We start from the raw sequence: 21,425 nt of genomic DNA, 5'->3' as shown, positions 1-21,425 counted from the left end.
TCAATACTGCAAATTATCTAACAATGATAATTCATAAATCCTCAAAAATCTGGAGCCTTATTTTTTATTTTTATTCTTTTTACACATATTTTTGATTACGTATCAGATTTTTTGTGTATATAACATGTTTAGGCACATGCGCTTTGTCTTTACTTTTTTAAAAACATTTTTGGGGGTACAAGGTCTGGTGGGTGGGGGGCGGGGCAGGTTAAGATAGGAGTTTAGAATGGAAAAAAAATATAAATGTAAAAACTGCCTATATCTGACTTTGTATTTTCTATTTGCTCAAACATTACCACAGTAAAGCTATTTAAAGTGTATATTGCGATATATTACAATACAATATCGATAACTGTAATTTTTAAAAAAGCTGTTAAAAGTAAACCATCACTTTCAGAAGTTGAATATTGTATATTTGTATTGCACGTTTTGTATTTCAGTGACGTTGTAGATGTCCAAATAAAATCAATTGTCGGTTGTGGAAACATATAATAATATAACGCCACTTCTTGTTTAGTTACAGTACCTGTGCACGCCTTTCTGGGCGTTAGTGTTGCCTGAAAGGTTAAAATCAGGGCACAACTGATATAACGCCGTAGGAATTCCCCTTCCTTCTTCCGCAGTGGGTGATGACGTCAGGAGGATACACTGACGGCGTCCTTTGCGGATGAGAGCAGTGTGAAAGAGGTTCGACAATGCTAACTGCAACCACTGCTGGCGTTATCTTACTTCTGGCTTGGATTTATCCAAGTTACGCTCTCTATTTCCATATAGGGGAGACAGAGAAGAAATGCTTCATTGAGGAAATTCCAGACGAGACTATGGTTATTGGTAAGCTGTCAGCGTAACATAGCTTGCTAGCGATGCACGCTAACAGCTGGCTGTAGCCAAGGTGCTACTTCGACTGTCAGCGAGGAAGACATAATGATTATTTAATGAAACAACATAAGTTTCCCGACCTCTATTAGTTTAAAATGAAAATTAAAAAAAAATGATGTATATTTTTTTGGTTACCGTCTGTGTTGAATGATAATTGCTTGACCTTCTGGTTTATTTGACAGGGAAGTACAGAACTCAGCTGTGGGACAAGCAGACAAACTCATTCCTCCCATCCACACCTGGTCTTGGGATGCACGTTGAGATCAAAGATCCAGATACAAAGGTAATGTGTGAGGTGGTGCCCTGAAAAAAAATCCTCATACCTAATGAAGTTACTCTAAAGATCTGATCCGGCACCACTTTTCCAGATCATCCTCTCTCGTCAGTATGGCTCAGATGGGCGTTTCACCTTCACCTCTCACACTCCTGGAGAGCATCAGATCTGTCTGCACTCCAACTCCACCAAGATGGCCCTGTTTGCTGGAGGGAAACTGGTATGGATGAGTCATTGTTCCTAGTTGAAATGTCGGATGTATTCACACTCACTACACGCTCTCTATTTGAGATCTGATGAGACAAGATCAGTGGTTGGGCACCGATGTGTAAAAGGGGCTCATGGGGGGGGGGGGGGGTCTTTTGTTATTTTTGTTGTTGGACATGTAGCTTCCTAACTCTAACTGCTTTGCAACTTTTCAGAGAGTGCATCTGGATATTCAGGTTGGGGAACATACCAACAACTATCCTGAAATTGCTGCCAAGGACAAACTTACTGAGCTGCAGCTGAGAGCACGCCAGCTTCTGGACCAAGTGGAACAGATCCAGAAGGAGCAGAACTACCAGAGGGTCAGTAAAACACACACACACACTGCAGATTTAGATAGACCGGCTTCACAATGTGTAATGTGTTCCATAGTATCGAGAGGAGAGATTCCGAATGACCAGCGAGAGCACCAACCAACGTGTCCTCTGGTGGTCCATTGCTCAGACGCTCATCCTCATCATCACGGGAATCTGGCAGATGAAGCACCTCAAAAGTTTCTTTGAAGCCAAGAAACTGGTGTAGTAACAGTCAGAGAGTGAGAGAGAAATACCAGCAAGTGACAGTAAGACAAACTTGACAGACTGGAATGGAGGGATACACTTGCAGTGCAATGTCAGCCATAAAAAGGTACACCCAGACTCCCGGAGGTAGTCTTCAACCCTGGCCATTGAGGTTTCCCTTCATAAATGTTTTAGGCGAGTGCCAGTTTTTCCCCATCAGCACCAACACCATAGCATATGCCACTGTCCTTCTACCTGTTTTTCCTCTGCTCATCTTCTTCTGCAGCAGATGCTGGGTTCAGTAGTTTATTGACCACTGATTTGACCTTGGCTATTTATTTGTCATTGTTAGTGTTGCACATAGTTTATTCCTGGGTGTTCTAGCTGCCAGCTATAGGATTTATATGGTTATATAGAGCTATATTGGGCTTGATTTCTTCAATATCCATTTGCTAACATTTTATTTCAATTCCCCTTTGTGGAAACTATATGCTGCATTCAAGAACACTTGGAAGTTGTTGGAAAAACAAGCTCAGAATTGGGGAAAAATGAACTGGGCTCAGATTTCTGCAACTTGATGTCATTTACAACATCAAAGATGGTAGCCTTAAGAATGTAATTGTTTTTGTTTAAAAAAAAAATTAAATGTCATTTTTGTTACAAATTTGTATTTTAGACATTTTAGCACAATTTTATGTTCATCATGGAGAATTTAATAATTTTGACTTCCCCCATTTTGAATATTTAACGTGACGATGTTCCCACTGATTTGGGTGTCCTCTTTTGTTTTTTTTTTTGCCCTTTGGGTTGACTGAAGCTTGAATGCGATGATGTCACAGCTTGCAAATCTCGGGGTTGGAATTCTGACTTCTGAGTTGTCTTGAATGTACCAATAGTGTATGAACACTGAAACCAGATTCGGAGATGCTGTAATGTAGTTGTAAACAGATATACAGAGACTTGTTTTTATACAGAGATGTGTCACAAATCAAGGATGCACCATATTGTATTTTTTTGCTGATATTTAGACCAAATTTTCTCACTGCAAACTTATGGAGCGGTCATTTACCTCCATCTATGACATCACAGCATACATGGCAGCGCAGTTAGCTGACTTGACTAATGCTGTGCTTTTTTAAAACAAGCTGCAATAACTTTTAGTTATTTGTATTTCGATTCAGTTCAATTATCGATACGTCTTTGCAGACTTCTCTCTCTCAGCCGTCCTTACTCAAGACTTGATAATCAAACCTCTGCTGGCTGTTGGCGCTTCATAGTTTTTAGAGCAGATGCACTTGAAGATCGCAGGTTGAACATAACAATTTGAAATTATTCTCTTTTGACTTGCAACCAATTGAAGGTCAACTACTAGACGGGGTCAGCTCCCGCGCATCATAAATCTATCTCTTGAATTCACCTTTTCTGATGTGTGCTACTTGGATAATGGAACAGCCCAGACACAGCTTCCTAGTGCCACTTAAGTGGGGGCAATAAACCCACAATTTTGACTGAAGGCGACTTAAAAAAAACAAAAAAAACAACCCAAACAGGAATTCAGCATCTCCACAAGCATAACTGACCATTTATTAATGCTCTTTTTGACATCTGTCATGAAGCGGGGAACATGTAACATCAGATAAGTTAACCCTTGTGAAGTGTGACCAAGGTTTACAGCTACATTCCAACGTGCTCCACATTACGGTGTATTCAGGTAAACTAGGGGAATTGTAATAAACAAAGCTGGCTGGAACAACTTTAGCTACAATCCAGTTTCCTGCACATTGTACCTCTTAGGTCATCATTTAAAAATGTTGTAAATATCTGGTATAGTGGAATTGACTGTCCCGTGGGTTTTCTAATGCCTTTTACACTTTTAATAATATGTTGTTAATCAGGTTTGGCTCTTTGTTGTTTCATTATTTATTGAGCAGTTGTAACTTTTTTTTTTTTTTTTAAGTTTAAACCAGTTGACTGTAACTCTGTAGGATATTTAGGGTTCCATTCATTCATGTTGGAAACATTTCATAATGAATTGTACAGCTGCAACTACTTATCAATTTGTCCCTTGAGAGAAAAATATTTGCTGGTTCCTGTCTCTTCAATATGAGATTGTGCTACTTTTTTGACATTTTGTACAGAAAATGAAGTAGTATTGTCTTGGACCATTAGATATGAACACATCTCTTTTACGATGAGCGATTTTTTTAAATTGCTCTTGACATTTTCAAACAATTGATAGGTTAATTTTTTTTTTAATTAATTGGCAGATGAGCGATAAAACTGGTGATACCTCACCCAAAAAAGTATATTTTCCCCACTCATAAATGGATGTCTTGAGCTCAGGAAGATGTCTTTTTTTTCACCTCCAGCCCGACTTATTTTTTGAACACCAGAGGTCAGAAAGAGCCAGCCACATAGATTTAGCTTGAAGCTAATAGCAGCAAAACTGTCCATAAATGTAAGTTTACCATCTCTCAGATTCACCGTCCGGTTTATTTGCCGTCATCTAATTTAAGCTAAAAACTAACCGGAGCACTTCTGGTTCGGCACTCATTCACGACAGTGCCGAACCAGAAGTCTTCTAGTTAGTTCATTTTTGACTCAAATCAAAGTGTTATAGGATTACTGAGCATACGGTAGGTTAAAGATGTGGATTGTACTGGATTATGCCATCCAGATGTTTTTGGGCAGTTTTTTCTGATAGTAGTCAGTCACCGTCAGCTTCAAGCTAAATACACTTAGCTGTCTCTTCCTGCATTCAGAAGGATGAAATGCGGGGAAGCTCAAACCCCTACTTGTGATCACTTTAAAGACAGACAAAACTTTTTGGATGAAATACTGCTTTAATCGATGATGAAATTGATCATTAGTTGCTGTCCTAATACATGAACAAACCTGGTAATTTCTGTCGTCAGGAAAATAAAATGTTAGGATTGTTTACAGATTGAGCTTCTGGATGGGTTTTGTCCTTTTTAAAAATGTTCAATTATCACCTCAGAATGTTCCAGGCTTTACTACTGGTCTGGATGTCACCTCTATGTGCTTAATAATAAAGAACCTTCCGCCAAACTTCGCCTCCGGTATGAATTGATTGTTGAAAGAACACACTGTGAATGGCAGGTGATGGACCAGTAAAACTTATTGCTTGGCTTTGGCTTCCCTCCGAACTCGAGTCCAAACCAAACAACTCTGAAATGCCTCAGTAAAGACAACAAAGCACACGTTAATATTTAAATCACCAACAGTGAAGCACTTTTTCATGGAGACAGAAAAAACAAAACAAAAACAAAAACGCACACAAGGACCTTGTGACATCACCAGTGTAGAGCTGCACTGTAAAAATGTACCTCACAAAATAAGATCACCACTTTGCATAGGTTTAACCCTTTCATCTCCAACAATGGCTCTGACACCAGACTGTTAACACACACACACACACACACAAAAAAAACCTCGATTGGCTCATATCAAGAATAGAGATTTAACTGCACGCACATACAAAAACAATATCACAATATCATGTGTCATTATAAAGGGATTAATGATTTATTAAATCAAGTGTTTTTTTTGTTTTTTCTCATCTGTACAACAAAAACTGTTCTGTGTGGAGTTCCTGATCTCTGGAATAAAGTCAGCACATTTTAGCACAGTCACATGTTAGGTTTGGACGGGTAGAAAACACATCCCGACTAGCCGCTAGCTCCTCACACCATGTTCAATAATTGTACATTTGTGTTGTAGCAGAGATCTCCATGAGGAAAAAGTCAAAGCACTATAGGTCAGTACCACTTGTAAGACGCTACTTTTAAAAAAGGTAGAACTACTTGTTTTCCCCCTGAATGCCATTTTAATGCTTAAAAGAGCGAGAAGGATGCACTAAAAAGTGAGACTCAGGCAAACGCACTTTAAAATGACCGTGTAGTTTTCCACATCACTGAGGAGTCGCCGCCCTATTCATATCAATAGTGTTTTTGTTTGTTTGTTTGTTTTTTACATGACTTCCTTAAAGGGATTTCCAAAGAGAAATGAATGTTAGTGTTCAGACACAGTAAGGTGATGCATCTTCTTGGCGGCTTCTTCTGACACCAGTTTGGCGGTTTTTTCCGGACTAGGAGCTGGGCTGGGATTGGGAGTGTTGGCTGCGCTGTTGGGGTAGTCCCTGTTGCCGAATATAACACTCCCCACTCTCACATTGGTGGCGCCCACCTCGATCTACAACACATCAGGAGCCAAATCAGAATCTCTGACACCCCAGGAATAACCTCAGAGGAGGACGTCACACAGCTCTTCTGTGAAACTCAAACGCTGAAGTAGAATGTGTTTCTTTGAGGCCAGTGTGTTCATTGGCATATAAGTAAAGTTATACATTAAAAAAAGTGCAAGTATTAGAGTAGAATATAATTTGACAGACAGTCAATGCGTCTAATGAATCCTTAAAAACGAATATAAATGATTTCAGTGACGGCACGTTCTGTGCTTCAACTTATGATCACACCTTTTGCAAAGCATTGTAACAGCTACAGAATAATGATGAGAGGAGTTCTCTATAAGCCACACTTTGACTACGCAGTGATACACAGCCCACTGTTTCTCCAAGTCCTGATCAAGGAGCAAACCTTTTAGAACTGACAAATCATCACAGCCCTGTGTATCAGCCTCCCTCGTGTGGCCACAGGGTGTACTGCAAGCTAAATATTTTTTTTAAATGTAAGAAATTCAGCTATTTTACTTGGTGAGCCACATGAAAGCTCAGTATCTACTGCTTTTAGTAAGTGAAAACAGGAGGGTGTAAAATTTTACAGTTCCAATGATCAACTAAAAAATAATAATAATCCAGGTATTTACATTTTTACCAATAAATTTCCACTACTTTTCCGTGGCTGGAAGAACTTTTTGTTTACACATGAAAAATGAAGAGAAATCAATGTCAAAATCTACTGACATATATTGAAATGATTGATGAGCTACTTTGTTTTTCAAACATGTATTTAAATAAATCAATATTAACCAAAAGATATGTTTCTCAGACAGTCTTAACTGACTCACACACACACACACACACACACACACACGCACGCACGCACGCACGCACTTGAATATTCAGGTATTTGAGAAGCAAATTTCCATGACTCTTTCTACAGTTTTTGGCTTTCTTTGTTTTTCATATATTTTGCATTTCCTAATTCCGTGACTTTTCCAGCTCTTTCAAGACCATACAGAAACTGCAACATGAATTAAAAATTTCACACACTGCCCTACCGTGAACTCACCAATGAGGCTGGGTATCAAACCTCTGATACTATTCATTGCACTGCCTGATTGGCTTCAGTACTATCAAAGATTGTTTCACTCCCTTGTCATTTTCTTCAGGAGTAAATCTCTAAGTTGTGATTGATTTTTTTTGTATGTTCTTAAACTGCTTTGACAGTGGGAGGGGAAAAAAAAAATCCAACCTAATTAAACTACGTTTTGGTGAATTGATTTCTGGGTCCATGCCCATTTTTACACATGAATTCCTGTTACTTTACCGGGTTTTTTTGTGAGAATTTTATCCATATATTTTATATTTCCATGTTTGGAATTTGGGAAACACAAGATTGTTCAACTTGTTTAGAGAGAAGTTCATGAACCAGTATCAAAATAAAGCTTTGACCAGTAACAGCTTCAGAAACATACTTTAGTGGACTATTTAGCTGTAAAATTAGATTGTTTGTGACTTGGCTACCTGTTGGACACAGTTGGGCCTAAACAGATTGTTGTCCAACTACATAGATCATTGTGACTCGTCTGACCAATCAATGAACGAATGCATCCATAGGTGAAGACTGAATTTCGTAGTTTCTGATAAAGACATTGGATATTAAGTCAGGTTTTTAGGTGCATTCTTCGGACATGTATAATAGAAAGCATATTCAGGATATGCATCTCTAGTTGGGATGTCTATGGAAGTTCACGACCTTGTGGTGAACAGCGTCTCGCCTGTTTTCAGCCAGATCCGTAAATATGCCAGTTTAACGCATGCTTGTCAACGGCTAACCTGAAATACAAAGTCTTATTAATCATTAAACGTGTCATAACGAGGTAAAGCAAATGGGAGAATGACACTGCCGTTAAAAAAATGATGGTCAAAGTATGAAAGTGCACAATACTTTCACCAGACGAGTGAAACAATGACAGTGAAGTTTAGTTTCTGTTGTTTGTCCCTCTTGCAATCACAGTTGGTCAGAAGTATATACAGTATGTGTAGGAAAGAGCAGGAATAATAGTGGAATACAGGATGATTGGATCAATTCATTACTCAGCAGCGTTCTTTTTTTTTTTATATCTCATAAAAATAAACTCTCCTGAAACTCTACACCATGTGAATAATACATGCGTTTAGAGAAGATGACTCACTGCATGCTCAAAGTCGTTAGACATCCCCATGCTGAGCTCCACCTCCTCCAGTGGCATTTTCAGGGTGTCACACACCTCCCGCCGCCGACTCAGCAGCACCTACACAAAAGCAAACATCCTTTAGCAAGCATTTGTTTCAAGAGCTCTCAAAGCAATGTTCCAGGTCCTTCTGTACCTGAAAGTCTGGGTTGGGCCCCAGGGCGAGGTTGTAGCCATAGCGTCCGATGGTCATGAGACCTAAAAACTGCAGGGCGCCACACTCAGACACGATGTGCTTCACGGTGTTCACCGTTTCCTCTGGCAGCAGGCCGTGTTTACCTGTGTTCACACACAAACACACACACACACACACACACACACACACACACACACACACACACACACACACAACACATGAATCTGTGACCTTCTCATAAGAGAAAAAGCCAGGAAATCAGCACTAACTCTGTTCTCCGCTGGTGTTGATCTGCACCATGACCTTTAACCTCTGTGAGCTAGCTCCCCTGATGCGCTTCCACGAGTTGTTGACCCTGTCAGCTAGTTTCACAGAGTTGACCGTCTCCACCAGGAATAAGTTGGGCACGCCTGAGCACAGAGAGACACCACTTACAGTAGTTATACACACACACACGTGTGTGCGCACAGACAGACAGAAAGACACACAGCTTCTTTCACGGGAGTGCACCCACCCAAAAGTTTGTTGACACTATTCTTCTGTAGATAACCGATGAAATGCCACTTGATTTCTGGACAGGATTCTAAAATCTGGACAAGGACATACAACAGTTTACAATACGTCCAACAGAGGAGACTGAGACCGTCGGTTCTGGATCAGTGGACACCCACCAGAGGATCAGATGCTTTGTCCACAAGTTCATTCACCTGGCGAGGAGACACAAGGATACAGTTCAGCTCTCGTTGCTTCTGATTACCCTGGAGAGTTTGGATCCAGTAGTGACGTACTCACATAATTTTCTCCAAAGTTACGCTGCCCTTGTCTGTAGGCCTCCACCACCATCTCTGGGGGTTTGGTTTTGCTGACAGCAACAAGGCGGGGGGGCACAGCAGGTAGAGTCTGAGAACACACAGCAGGAGAGGATGAGTGTATATGACGTCTGTGCGTCTTTGATACTGGAACACGGTGCAGCCTGACTGGACTGAAGCTGCTGAGCATCGCAACATGCTTTGACCTATCATGTACCCTCATCGTCCTGCTGCGGACCACCGAATATGACATGTCACAAGTAAACACCACGGAGCTGGAGTGAGTATGAACAGGAGCAGCAGCCCCTGTACATTTCTAGCCTATTCACAGAGCCTACCATACATGATGTTCCTCCGCGGCCCATACTCGTCTGCCTGTAAGACTAGAGCACGCGTGGTGTTATGAAAGTGCGACCACCAGCACGCTCGTCTCCCATCCAAAGGTTGGGATGTTTAGCAGCCTTACATAACGAGTCGTGCCGCTGTTGCACGACTTTTAGAACCCCTAAAGTGGAGCCACAGCAGCGGCGCTCCGAAGCACTGCTTCCCGTGCTTTTGCTTACCTTGGCCCGCCGTGACGCCGCCTGGTTTATCCGCTCAACCACCGACTGGAGTGCTTTCCCAACCTCCTCCGACATTGCTACTTTCCACATACCGTCAAACAGCAACGGCGTACGACGTAAAGACGTCTTATGTGACGACAATTGCCTTTCAAAATAAAAGCCGTTCAAAGGAAGTACGTCATTCGCACGCTTGCTCCGTATGTCAGCCTAATTATTATATTGTAAAACATAACTAGAAAATGAACATTTGTTTCTCTTGAAATAGCTCTAAAATATTTTAGAAGACTTTTGACCAAAGGGAAAATCCCGTTTATCTCATTGTTCATTTAACCAATCAGCAAGATTAAGTACATCACATTTTATTGTGATTTCAATGGTTTTATCCCTTTTGAACTTTCATTATTTGTTTTCATGTTTTCAGTTTTGTCTCCATGCTTGTAGGTTTGTACTGTATTCAATAAACTTTAGTAAGATTTGTATTAGCTTTTTGTAATAATAAAAATAGTACACAAATCTGACATCCACCACCACCGTCTTATTCATCAGATGTCTACCCGCCAAACCTCAACATCGCGGGTTGTCTGAACGCCCGGAACCAGTTAATTCAAAGAAAACGCACGTTACATTTTATTAGTTTAAGACAAAATAGTTCTTGATAACAGTACCAACATACTTACTGTGTTCATCAATGAAGGTTCATGTAAAGCCTTCAGATGACGTTAAGTTTGATCAGAAAGGTTTGCTGCTTGGCATGTTAATGATTCCACTATTTTTTTTTCAGCTCAGGTCTCTGACGGCCTCAAGGAATTCAAAATTGATTCAAAACAGATCAAAGGTGATTTTTCTTTAATTTAAAAAAAAAAAAAATCAGAAATATTTTTCAGGATGTGCATTCGTTACTCAACACAGGATTTTCGTCCCCCCTTAGTTTTTCCTCCTCAGGACCCACAGCTGCAAGGAAATAAAGTAAATGAACATCGAATACAAAGGAAAAAGATTTATTCACAAGATTAATGAAAAAGTCTTCTAAACAAAACATGCTGTTCCATGTAAATTTAGACATTTCCAGACAAGTCAAAGACAGTTACAGAATGTAAAAAAAAAAAAAAAACATTTCAAAATATCCGTCGACCCCTGCTTTCTTCAATCATACTCGCTCCAAGGCCTCCAACATGATGATGCTGTTTCCTCGGATAACCTGAGATAAAAACACCACACGGTGTTAGACACTGCCTTCTTCACTGCTGATACAAAAGTAGAAAAATAAGTTGAACTGAAAAGATTCATTGCTGATGCGATAATGAGTCTTCGTTCCCTGTGGCAACATGTCAGACCTGTTCATAGACGCATTAGCCAGACGGGGAACAATGATTAAATGATAATCCAAATGATATTTTACAGTTTTCCATCTGCTGATCTGATAAAGGACCAAAACCAAGATGTTGATCCCAGAAAATTTGAAAATCAACATCTATATCTACTGTACATAGATCTACCCATCTAGATAGATATATAGATATATGCGCACACCCACACACACGACACTGGTAATCAACTCATCCTCATCATTTCAACCGACTGTCACCTAAAGTTAGCGCAGTGGAGCTGCAATGCACAATGAGCAGTTTGATCAAGTGTTACATATATAATATGTGAAAAAGTGTAGTTACTCAGCAAGAAGACGACTCCCCCCTCCCGGGTCTGTGTCCCTGCCATCGCCATTAGCTACATTTTTATTGATCAGTATTCTTAAATGAATGTAGCTGATAGATGACATCAGAATGTCTCATAATCGTCCTCCGGCTCCATCAAGTCTACTGTGCCACACTGTCAGGTCAAACCCGGTTGAAAATGTGTGTGTATGATCTCAGATATGACGCGAGATTTGATAGTAGCCTCCTCTCACGTCTATACAAAGACATGCCGAGATGCGCGCGGGAATGATTGTACGCTTGTGAGCACAATGTGTGGACGACATGACATTTCAATGAACTTTTGAAATATCTATAGCTTCATCTGTTGAAGGCTGGTTTTCACCACAGATGCCAATGAGGCAACAGTTGCAGCAGGCTCATCTCAGCTTGACTCAAGATGCCTGCAGCTCAGCTTGTCACATCACACCGAGGTGTAAACTATTAAGTTTCAGAATATTGCAGACCAGCCTTTTTACTAATTCTTGGTATAAACTGGCCATCAGAAAGTAAAGGGACGAAGCTACTGACCACCATGCCGATGGCGTTCTGCTGTCCTCCAGGGCCCATCTCCAGACAGTCGTCCACCACCAGGTTCATGAAGGGGTCAAACCCCCGCAGGATGCCCTGCACGTGTCGGCCTCCATTCAACTTCACTGGACAACACAAAAAACAGAAATCACAAACTAATCCTTGCTGTGATGTTTAATCTGTTACTCAGTTTCTTCTCATTTTCAAAGTCTATGTTGTCTAACATCCTCATGTAACTGTCTTCAAAATTCAAATAGAATGATTCACCTCTGAAATCCAGTTATCAGGAATTATCAGATCATTCTTAAAACACTACTACTGCTGCTTCAGACCTCCACTTGTAAATGTGAGAATGATTAGTCCAATCATATAAGTGTACCAGTCCCATTAAATGTCAGGACACAGCACCACTTATGTAAATGTTACATGAGATTTCCTACACATCTATTAAATCCATCAACAAAAAGAACCACATTTCCAAAGAGGACAGTCTATAGAGGGCCTGGAGCCTTTTGAATCAGCAGTAGCTGAGGTCCACTGTAATTCAGGGTGGAAAATCTCCTTTACATATGAGAGTGACTGATGATTTCAAGCCAATAATAACACTACAACAGGAAAAGGGGGATATTTGACATTTGCCAGGCACAGTAGACAGCATGGGTCATTCTGCTGCCCTTTCATCTGAATCAAGTCTCTGTTAAAACAAACAAACCGTAAATGTATACTTTGAGCTGACATACATGAATGTGCCCAAGTATTGTGTTGAAAATGTTGTACAATGCTAAATATAATTAAACGTATGAATTTAGGGACCTCTCACGTTGCAACGACTATTTTCATTTGAAAAAATCACTAGCTCAAACGGCAAGCTGGGTAAAAGTTTTCAGCTCGCTTTTTCTACGTCCAAATAAGCAGGAAAACGCAGCTCCTGCTGCTTTCAGGTACACAAAGGACAAATTCAAACTAAAAATTCTTGCACAGTCGAGACGACTCAAAGTTTTGAACGGTCAAATGTTACCGAGGTGCTAACTTTGATATATACTCACATGAAAGCTTCTTGTCCATGAATCTGGAAAAAAAAGAATAACATTAGCCATCGAGAGAGAAGCTATAGTTTAGCTACTGTTAGCTTGTTTCAATTGCAAACAATCAAGCCGGGTAGCTGAGCGGCTAACACTAGTCAATTAAAGCACCGCGTACACTCAAATACACACTGTAATACTCGTCACATAAACACAACAACTTACTTTTTTAGCTCGGGTGGGTGCGCTTTACTCATTTTGTCTTGCGATTTTGTTAGCAAAGGCTTCGTATGATGTTCGTTTCATAAGACCGCGGAAGAAAACGTGCGCGAAGCGACCGGAAAAGCAATAGCAGACTTCCGCAGTGCACATTTGTCCTGCGCCACCCTGGGACCAGGAGGATAGGCAAATCATATAACATTTCTCCTTATGTACAATAAATGTAAAATTGAGATTACATTTTCCAAGTTTTCAAGTGCAAAATAAAAGAAACCAATGTTACTATTGAGGATATATGATTAAAGACGCTTTATGGAAGTAAGAGCAACAGAAAGGGACCACGTTTAACTTTTCATTACATTATACTTGATTCATTGACTTTGCTTTGCTTGATACCAGGCTTGAAACAGGAACTAGGATGTTATATATGGGGTTTTAACACAATGCTACTTGTCAATAATACTAATACTAAAACTAATAATAATAAATAGATAGATATAAATTATGTGACAGTAGCTACTGACCTGGGTTTTTATCTGGGCTAATCTAATGCCAGAAAAAAAGCCTTATATGTGAATTAATACCCACATGTATCATAAATATACCCATGAGTACCCATCCAGGCTTTCTTTACACTTTAACTGTCCAGAGCTATATTTTCAAACCCAATAATGCTAAAAAAAAAATACTCCAAATGGGAGGAACAGTGACCAGACAAACATTGCAAAGTGTCCTCTATTTGAAAAAGTGCAAAACTATGAGATTCACTTGTTAAAAAAAAAAAAAAAAGAAAGAAAAGTGCATCTTTAGATAATTAAGTCCAGGGGGACACTCAGGGGTGCTAAACAGATATTAGGGGAAGCCAGTGGCATCCCTGACACCTGAATCTGCTTTGGTCAAAAAGCCACTTAATTTTCACGAATTAAGTACCTAAATTCATTGTGTTCCCAAAATATGCGGAAAGAACACTAGCAAAAAACATCTCACGAGAACAACTTTAATCATGTTATCTATAAAGAGCCATTAATCAATTTACAAAACACACTGAAAAAGTGAAAGCATCAAAAATCTATTAAATAATCTTCTAGATTTCACAGTAGCATTTTGAAAACAGTAGCTGAAAATCACTTCAGAAAAAAAAAAACATGTTGATACTGATTCATTCACCAAAGCGCACTTATGCATCACAGACACACTGAAGGACTGCCGTCAGTCTATCTGTTTGCATAGCTAGGTATCATCACCAGACTGTACGCCATCGAGAAAGACGGGCTGTAATTAAAGGCATTTTATTGGGTAGAACTATCCATGACGGTCATCTAAAACATGTAGAGTAATACAACAACATGTTGGAACCTCAAGGACAGCACACAGAGATGCTCATTTCCAATTTAACATTTTACCATTTGTCACTTTATTCTGACCTGGGCATAGCACATGCAAATACTCCTTTTGGTATAGGTCACAAACTCAGTGCAGATGCAAATACCTAGGTCAAACAAACACGATCCAACCAGTAATATAAACAAGTTCCCTCTGATAATTTTATTGCCAAATCCATAAGAAAAAAAAATCAACCAAAATACAGCAAAAGACATACCTGACCTTACTTAGCTACAGCACTCCAGATGCCTTGTGTAAAAATAGACTCTAGCAAACAAGATACCTGGTAGTGCTTTGGCTAGGATGTAAATAGATGTGCAGAGAAGAATGTAAAACTGAGATAGGAAACAGTCTAGATATACCAGATGCTATAAAAGCAGCATACTGGCATTTGAGCACATGTTCAACTAAACAGGCGGCATCAGGTTTCAAAATATTTCATTAAAGGTGCTATGTGCATTTAACTTTAAAGTCACAAAGTGAGTAAATTGATCGCAAATGTGTGAGTAGACATCAATTTTGATATGACAGTCAACTATGTATTGAATTGCAGATATATTTAGTGAAGTTACCACGCTAACCACCTATTTGAACCACTGTGTAATAGTAGCCTAGCAAAAGCATCTAAACGTACCAAGCTAAAAATGTTGACCTCTTACACCATGTCTGTATCCCTCCTTAATCACTTAAGTGTTCTTACAATTACTTTGCTCCCTGACAATGCAGCAGTTCTTAATTAGTTCTGAACAAAAACAAATAGACTCAATAACAGCATTTAAACATGGACTATTGGAGTTTCTTTGCTGAAAAGATGTTTTTGCTGTTCTTGTGACTTGATTTATCATGTGATAGAGCGGAGTTTTATTCCGCTGGTAAGCTGAGGGAGCTCTCTGTCAGGGAATTACTCCCCCCCCTCCCCCCCTCTGTGGTTTTAGATAGGGTGGGATCCAAGCTTATCTGTATAGCTCCAGTCATGAGTTCACCGCATACAGATGGTCATGGCAGGCTAGCAAAGTTCCATTTAGCAGTACCTGAGGCAGCCATACTCGCCTATTCATACAGCTGTTTCATCGAGCTATACGTATAAAAGTACATAGAGACAGAAAAGATTTGACAGCAGTGAATCGGTGTCTGTGTATGTCACTTAAAAAAACAAACACTACATGAATTCACATGTCGAGGCGGCATTACTCCAGATTCATTTTTGCAACGATATTTTCGAATCTCTGAGTAAAACTGACAGAGCCAGTGTAGGTCCAGGCTGCCATCAGGCACAAGAGGGGGAAGGAGTTGCACTAACCTGATGTAATTTGACTTCAGAAATAAGGAAACCTTAAACTAACTAACCTCAAACTGGAGCTTTAGTTGAACTTTTGTCAAAAATAACGGAAAGAATAACTGAAGACTATTTTAAATCGTGTCTACATATGGTTTTGAGTACCATCAACTGCTGACTGAGATTGGAAAAAAGCAACATTACAGAACGTGAATGAATTTGAAAAATGGTCAATTCTTACACATAGCACCTTTAATGTCTGAATACCCGCTTGTCAACAGTCAGATTGGAACCCTTCACAGTAAACATGTCGGCGTCAAGCTTTGTTGCAGTGTGATATTTGTGTGGCAATGAAGTTGAAATTTTCAAGGCAGCAAGTATTCCTTATGATGGCTCTCACACTGATCTTCTGAGATAAAAGAGTGCCCCAGGGATGACAAATTGTTGTTCAAGTTAGCATTTCCATGGGTTCCCTCGACTAAAAGGACGTGGGATTATTATATCGTATTTTGGATTATTGCAGAAAATCAGGTCTGTGGTCAAGTTTAGGGGTTTTCTGATGTTTGAAGCATAAATGCAATCAATGGAAATATAAAACCTAATGTTATGCAATGAATGAACTAAAACTCAGACGCATGACTTCATCACCACAACTAAATTCAAGTGTAGTGACGTTTAAGGGCATCAGTATCCTCTGTGGTCTTGTTAAGCCACTTGCTTAGCAACCACCATTTTTAAGACACAAATGCTTTGAAATTCACGAGTGTGGTGTTAACCAACATAGTTTACACCATGGAACAAAACATTAAGAGTGGTATTTACTAACATTTCTTATGTTGTGAGGGGAAAAAAATGGTTAAAATATCAAAAGCTTAACCACTGACATTATTTCAGACATTTAAACAAAATACCCATTAAAAAAAATCCCAGACTTTGAGGCGAGGAAACTGGACATTCAACAGTAACTAATTTCCAAGTTTTAGAACTCGTTCCTGCACCGCTTTTAGAAAACAAAACCAAATGATCAACAGTATGGTTTGGAGAATGGTTGACAGAGAAGTATGTCATGTATGGTACATAATCTTGCAAAAATACCAGTATGATTCTTTAACAACACATTTGATGGCATCCATAACATTACCCAACCTTGTAAAAAAAATGGTCTGAACTCTTATGAAAGTAACTGGTTAATCAACAGGAGTATTGTAATTATTTCATCCATCTCTATTCTTCAACCCTCTTGGGTTTAAAGGCAATCGCTGATGACATTCCAAGTGTACCTCAGGCTTTGTTGGCCTGATGCGTGTAGCCCTCACTGATGCGGTCCTCCTCCACTCGGACGCGCAGGTGCTCTTGACAGTGTTCCAGGAAGGAGCCCAGTGCTGAGAACCCCTGCTGGCAGGGCACACAGTGGTACAGCCTCTGCCTCTTGGACCCCGGCCATTTGGAGGTGTCCATCCCATTTGAACACACACTGCACTGTCTTCTCCTGACCGAGGACTGGTGGAGTTCCACGTGCTCCCTCAGCTGAGACTGCAGTGAGAAAACCTCTGCACAAGAGGGGCACGGGAACTCTCTCTCCACCTCTTCTTCCTCCTCTTCTTCTTCTTCTTCTTCCTCCACTACAGGCACTTCTCTGCATCTCCCTGGATCACTGAGCTTGTTCTCTACTCGGGCCACTTTCCTGGGCCTCCCTGGGCCAGCCTTGACAGTCTTGGTATCTACAAGGCTAGGTTTTACTTGATTTGGTCTATTTTCTAATACTTTTGAGTCTTTGGCAGGACTTCCTACAGGCTGACTCTTGCTTTTGGTGAAACCTGAAGCTGCGTGCTGTCTGTAGTGTGCCCTCAGTGACAGATGATGGAGAAAGAGTTTCCCACAGATTTGACATGGATATGTGTCTGCTCTCCTGTGCTTGCTGACGGCTGGCCGGGCTTCTCTCCCGATACTTTTGTCTCTACTGTGCTTCTCTTTTCTGTGCATGTACAGCTTGGAGGTACTCCTGAAAACCATATCACAAGATCGACAACTCAAAAGCTGCTTCTTGGATGATGGAAATGTATTTGGATCCACCTTAATTTTAACATTCCGTCCTTTCATTGCCTCTTCACCAGTAGCATTGTCTTTGGTCTTTAGTCCAGCCTTGAGCTGCTCCTCTCCATGGCTGGTCTGCATGTGGCGCTGCAGCCCTATCTCAGTGCGGAAAGTTCTCAAACACAATTGGCACAAAAGCACATTTCTGCTGCTGGGTCCTGGGGTGTCTGAGCAGTCAGAGCGGATGGAATCCCCCTCAGAAACTGGAGGAGAATCATCTGGGAGGCTACTGGCATCAACTATGTCTGATGGGGAAGGGGGTTCACTACAACCGGCCTGCTGATGGTGCAGCAGAGCCTGCTTCTGGCTGAAGCCTCTACCACACGGGGCACATGCATAAGGGCTACTATCCAGGAGATGAGGTTGCCGGTGGGGTGACTGAGGCTTGCCAGGATCTGAACAGCGAATCATGCACGCAGGACACGGAGAACCAAGCCGGGGCTCTCCACGACAAAGCTCACACACAGAGGAATCTTGATTACACTTGTGTAGCTGTAAAGATGACCTCAGAGAGAACGCCTGGCCACAGGAGGGACACCGGTGGGGCTTCGGTAACGTGTGCTGCAGTTCCTGGTGGTGCAAGAGGTCTGTGGCATAATTGAAGCTCCTCCCACATTCTTGACAAGCATATATGGCCTGGTGGTGCTTCTGGCTGCGTGTGTGCTGCTTGGTCTCGGCACGTGCAATGAAGCTGGCCAACCTGGAAAGCGTGTCTGTTGCCGTCCTTGTGCGGCTGAATGACTCCTGAGCCCTGGTGGTGCTCCAGCTGACTCCATCCATCCTCCCTCCCTACACAGCTGCTCTCCTGTTCAGATGAAATCACAACTTTAGACTCCACAAAATACGTAACAGAAATGCTTGCCCTCCCAGTCTAACACCACTATGAAAAGCCTTAAGTAAACATTTAGAATAGAGACATATACACTCAGGATATGTAAAACAGTCTTCACATGTGCCCATTGAGTCTGCCACTAACCAAAGCGTGGATGGTACTAGGCCTTTAGAGCCAGGCAGAGATCATATCGTTTTACACAAGCAGGCTGCTGTAAGTGATTTGAGTGAGTAAAGACATAGAACAGGCCCCTCACAGCAAGAACACAACTCGTCCTGCAATCTCATCTGCGACCCACAGGCACGGAACTTCCTCTTTCCTTATCATGTCTACATTTAAGAACAAGGCTAACACAGGTTAGACATAAAGGCAGCAAACCGATATCACACGACTGCGAAGTTTAACGTCATAAAACAGAAACGGGAACAGTTCCTACTTCTAAACACAAACTCAGGTGTGTTCATGGAAAAGTCAGCAGGCTACTAACTGTATTAGAATACGACACAGCGACCATAGTAGCCAGGAATCATGTTTGCTAACATTAGCTCGTTGCTAGCGCTTACAGCGCAGACACGTTGGAAATTCAAAACGTTCCCTTCGCAACAAACAGCTTACCTTGGAAGTCAAACGAAGACGGTACGACGGGGATGTTGCCCAATAGATAAATTTAAACCAAGTGTCTGGTAAACATTTGGTTTTGCTACCAGAAGCCACACTAGCATGGCTGCAGAAGTGAGGCGAAGTTTGTGGGGGAGTGACTTCCCTGAGCTGTCAGCGTCTCTTCCGTTACGTCACTTGCCCTCTTGGAGAGCTGTCCAGCTGATAAAATTGTTGAAGAGGCCTTCTTTAAAAACAACAATGTAGTATTCTTCTTTATCACTGTGCATCTATTTGTAGCTCTCGCTTTCTGTATGCACACACACATACATACATATATACACATATATACTTATATTTATACATATATACATACGTACATTCATACATATATATACAAATACATATATACTGTATGTGTATATATATGTTGATTTTTGTTTACTTTCGTAAAATTTTAAAACATTTTTATTCTGTCAATTGAACAAAGAATAGCACCTATAAATGGCATACTGAATGGCAAATGTTTGCCTACACAAATTTTTTTCGATCATTTTTTCTTTAGTCCTGGTGGAGATAAGACCCAAAGTTAAAAAAACAAAAAACAAATCCTGAATGTGTCCAGCATGAGGTTGTACCTAGCACAGAAGGATAATGAATCTGTCTACAAAAATTAGATGCAGGCCAATCAATAAAATACATACATTTGCTAAGACTTAGATGATATCACACATTTTACCTTGAACTTCCTGTACATTTGCATTCTGCATTTGTGCCAAATCAAATGACCATCAGAAACAGGCAGTCATTATGCTTATCATGCCTACTGTATCCAGAGACTCCATGACAGGAAGCAACAAGGAGCTGATGTTGTTAGAAGGAGCTAAAGCTAATAGTGTTAGTAATGTTGGCAGGCCATACTCTGTTTTTTTTTTTGTTAGCTTAATTGCAGCTTAAGCAGCATGACAAAAGGCTTTAAATATTTAATTTTTCAACCGATTTGGAGATCAGTGACTTAAATGGCCTTAACAAGATTCCAAGGTTTTTTTTGATACGACACCCTGTTCATAGTTGTACCGGCTTATGCGCTGATGGGAAACTTGTGTTGAAAATGGAGGTGCTGTGTCACAACATAAGCAAGACAACACTTTGCCCAGCAAAACGTTGTGTCGCACAAAATGTGTCATTTCAGTCGTCAACAGATTTCCCACCAGCGTACAATTCAGCACGCCAAAATTCTAAAATCATGAATCCAAAGGCCCTCATTTCATAACAATGATTTATGGGGGTCTTGCTAAGGTGAAATCATACATAGAAAATTGGGTTATTATGTTAAAAAGTGGCCGCACGGTGGTGCAGTGGTCAGCACTGTCATCTCACAGCAAGAAGGTTCCAGGTTCCAGTCCCAGCTCCAGCACAGGATCTTTCTGTGTGGAGTCTCCATGTTCTCCCTGTTCCTGTGTGGGTTCTCTCTGGTACTCCAGCTTCCTCCCACAGTCCAAAGACATCAAGAGAGGACGAGGCTGATTGATACTCTAAATTGACTGTAGGTGTGACTGTGAGTGTGAATGGTTGTCTGTCTCTATGTGTTGGCCCTGTGATGGACTGGTGACCTGTCCAGGGTGAACCCCGCCTCTTGCCCATAGTCGCTGGGATAGGCTCCAGCCCCCCGTGACCCTTAACAGGAATAAGCGGAAGACAATGGATGGATGGATGGATAGATGTTAAAAAGTTATCTCATGCAGCTTTAACAAAATATAGACGACACTGGCCTCTGTCTGGGGCTCCAAATAACTATAAAAAAAGAAAATATGATGTGTAAATGGACTCCATTTATGTAGCGCATTTCTACCTTCGCGACACTCAAAGCGCTTTACAGTGTCTTCTAATTCACCCATTCACACACACGCACTCACG

At 40.8% G+C, this 21,425-nt stretch overlaps 4 protein-coding genes across 4 annotated transcripts; 1 reads left to right on the top strand and 3 right to left on the bottom strand.

The window, feature by feature from the left end:
• Positions 1-628: 628 nt before the first annotated feature.
• Positions 629-5,004, top strand: tmed4 (transmembrane p24 trafficking protein 4). The gene is made up of 5 exons (XM_086213970.1): positions 629-831; positions 1,062-1,162; positions 1,248-1,373; positions 1,576-1,722; positions 1,793-5,004. Exons 1-5 carry the CDS (start codon positions 696-698, stop codon positions 1,940-1,942), a joined length of 660 nt encoding a protein of 219 aa, XP_086070096.1. The 5' UTR covers positions 629-695; the 3' UTR covers positions 1,943-5,004.
• Positions 3,825-10,009, bottom strand: plpbp (pyridoxal phosphate binding protein). Its single transcript, XM_086213971.1, has 8 exons — positions 9,864-10,009; positions 9,284-9,391; positions 9,163-9,198; positions 9,006-9,081; positions 8,761-8,901; positions 8,492-8,634; positions 8,317-8,415; positions 3,825-6,132 (listed from the first exon to the last, which is right to left on the bottom strand). The coding sequence occupies exons 1-8, from the start codon at positions 9,951-9,953 to the stop codon at positions 5,953-5,955; spliced, it is 873 nt and encodes a 290-aa protein (XP_086070097.1). The 5' UTR covers positions 9,954-10,009; the 3' UTR covers positions 3,825-5,952.
• An 836-nt stretch (positions 10,010-10,845) lies between these two features.
• snrpg (small nuclear ribonucleoprotein polypeptide G) lies at positions 10,846-13,466 on the bottom strand. Its single transcript, XM_086212694.1, has 4 exons — positions 13,333-13,466; positions 13,132-13,154; positions 12,086-12,210; positions 10,846-11,061 (listed from the first exon to the last, which is right to left on the bottom strand). The coding sequence occupies exons 1-4, from the start codon at positions 13,362-13,364 to the stop codon at positions 11,011-11,013; spliced, it is 231 nt and encodes a 76-aa protein (XP_086068820.1). The 5' UTR covers positions 13,365-13,466; the 3' UTR covers positions 10,846-11,010.
• An 845-nt stretch (positions 13,467-14,311) lies between these two features.
• Positions 14,312-19,692, bottom strand: LOC147256063 (uncharacterized). Its single transcript, XM_086213969.1, has 2 exons — positions 19,527-19,692; positions 14,312-18,884 (listed from the first exon to the last, which is right to left on the bottom strand). Exon 2 carries the CDS (start codon positions 18,857-18,859, stop codon positions 17,267-17,269), a length of 1,593 nt encoding a protein of 530 aa, XP_086070095.1. The 5' UTR covers positions 18,860-18,884; positions 19,527-19,692; the 3' UTR covers positions 14,312-17,266.
• Positions 19,693-21,425: the final 1,733 nt, after the last annotated feature.

This window comes from Aulostomus chinensis, chromosome 9, assembly GCF_037954235.1.
Source record: "Aulostomus chinensis isolate RoL2024-O1b breed Wild chromosome 9, RoL_Achi_v1.0, whole genome shotgun sequence".
NCBI classification, from domain to species: domain Eukaryota; kingdom Metazoa; phylum Chordata; class Actinopteri; order Syngnathiformes; family Aulostomidae; genus Aulostomus; species Aulostomus chinensis.
This window is presented reverse-complemented; position numbering and strand designations above follow the sequence as displayed.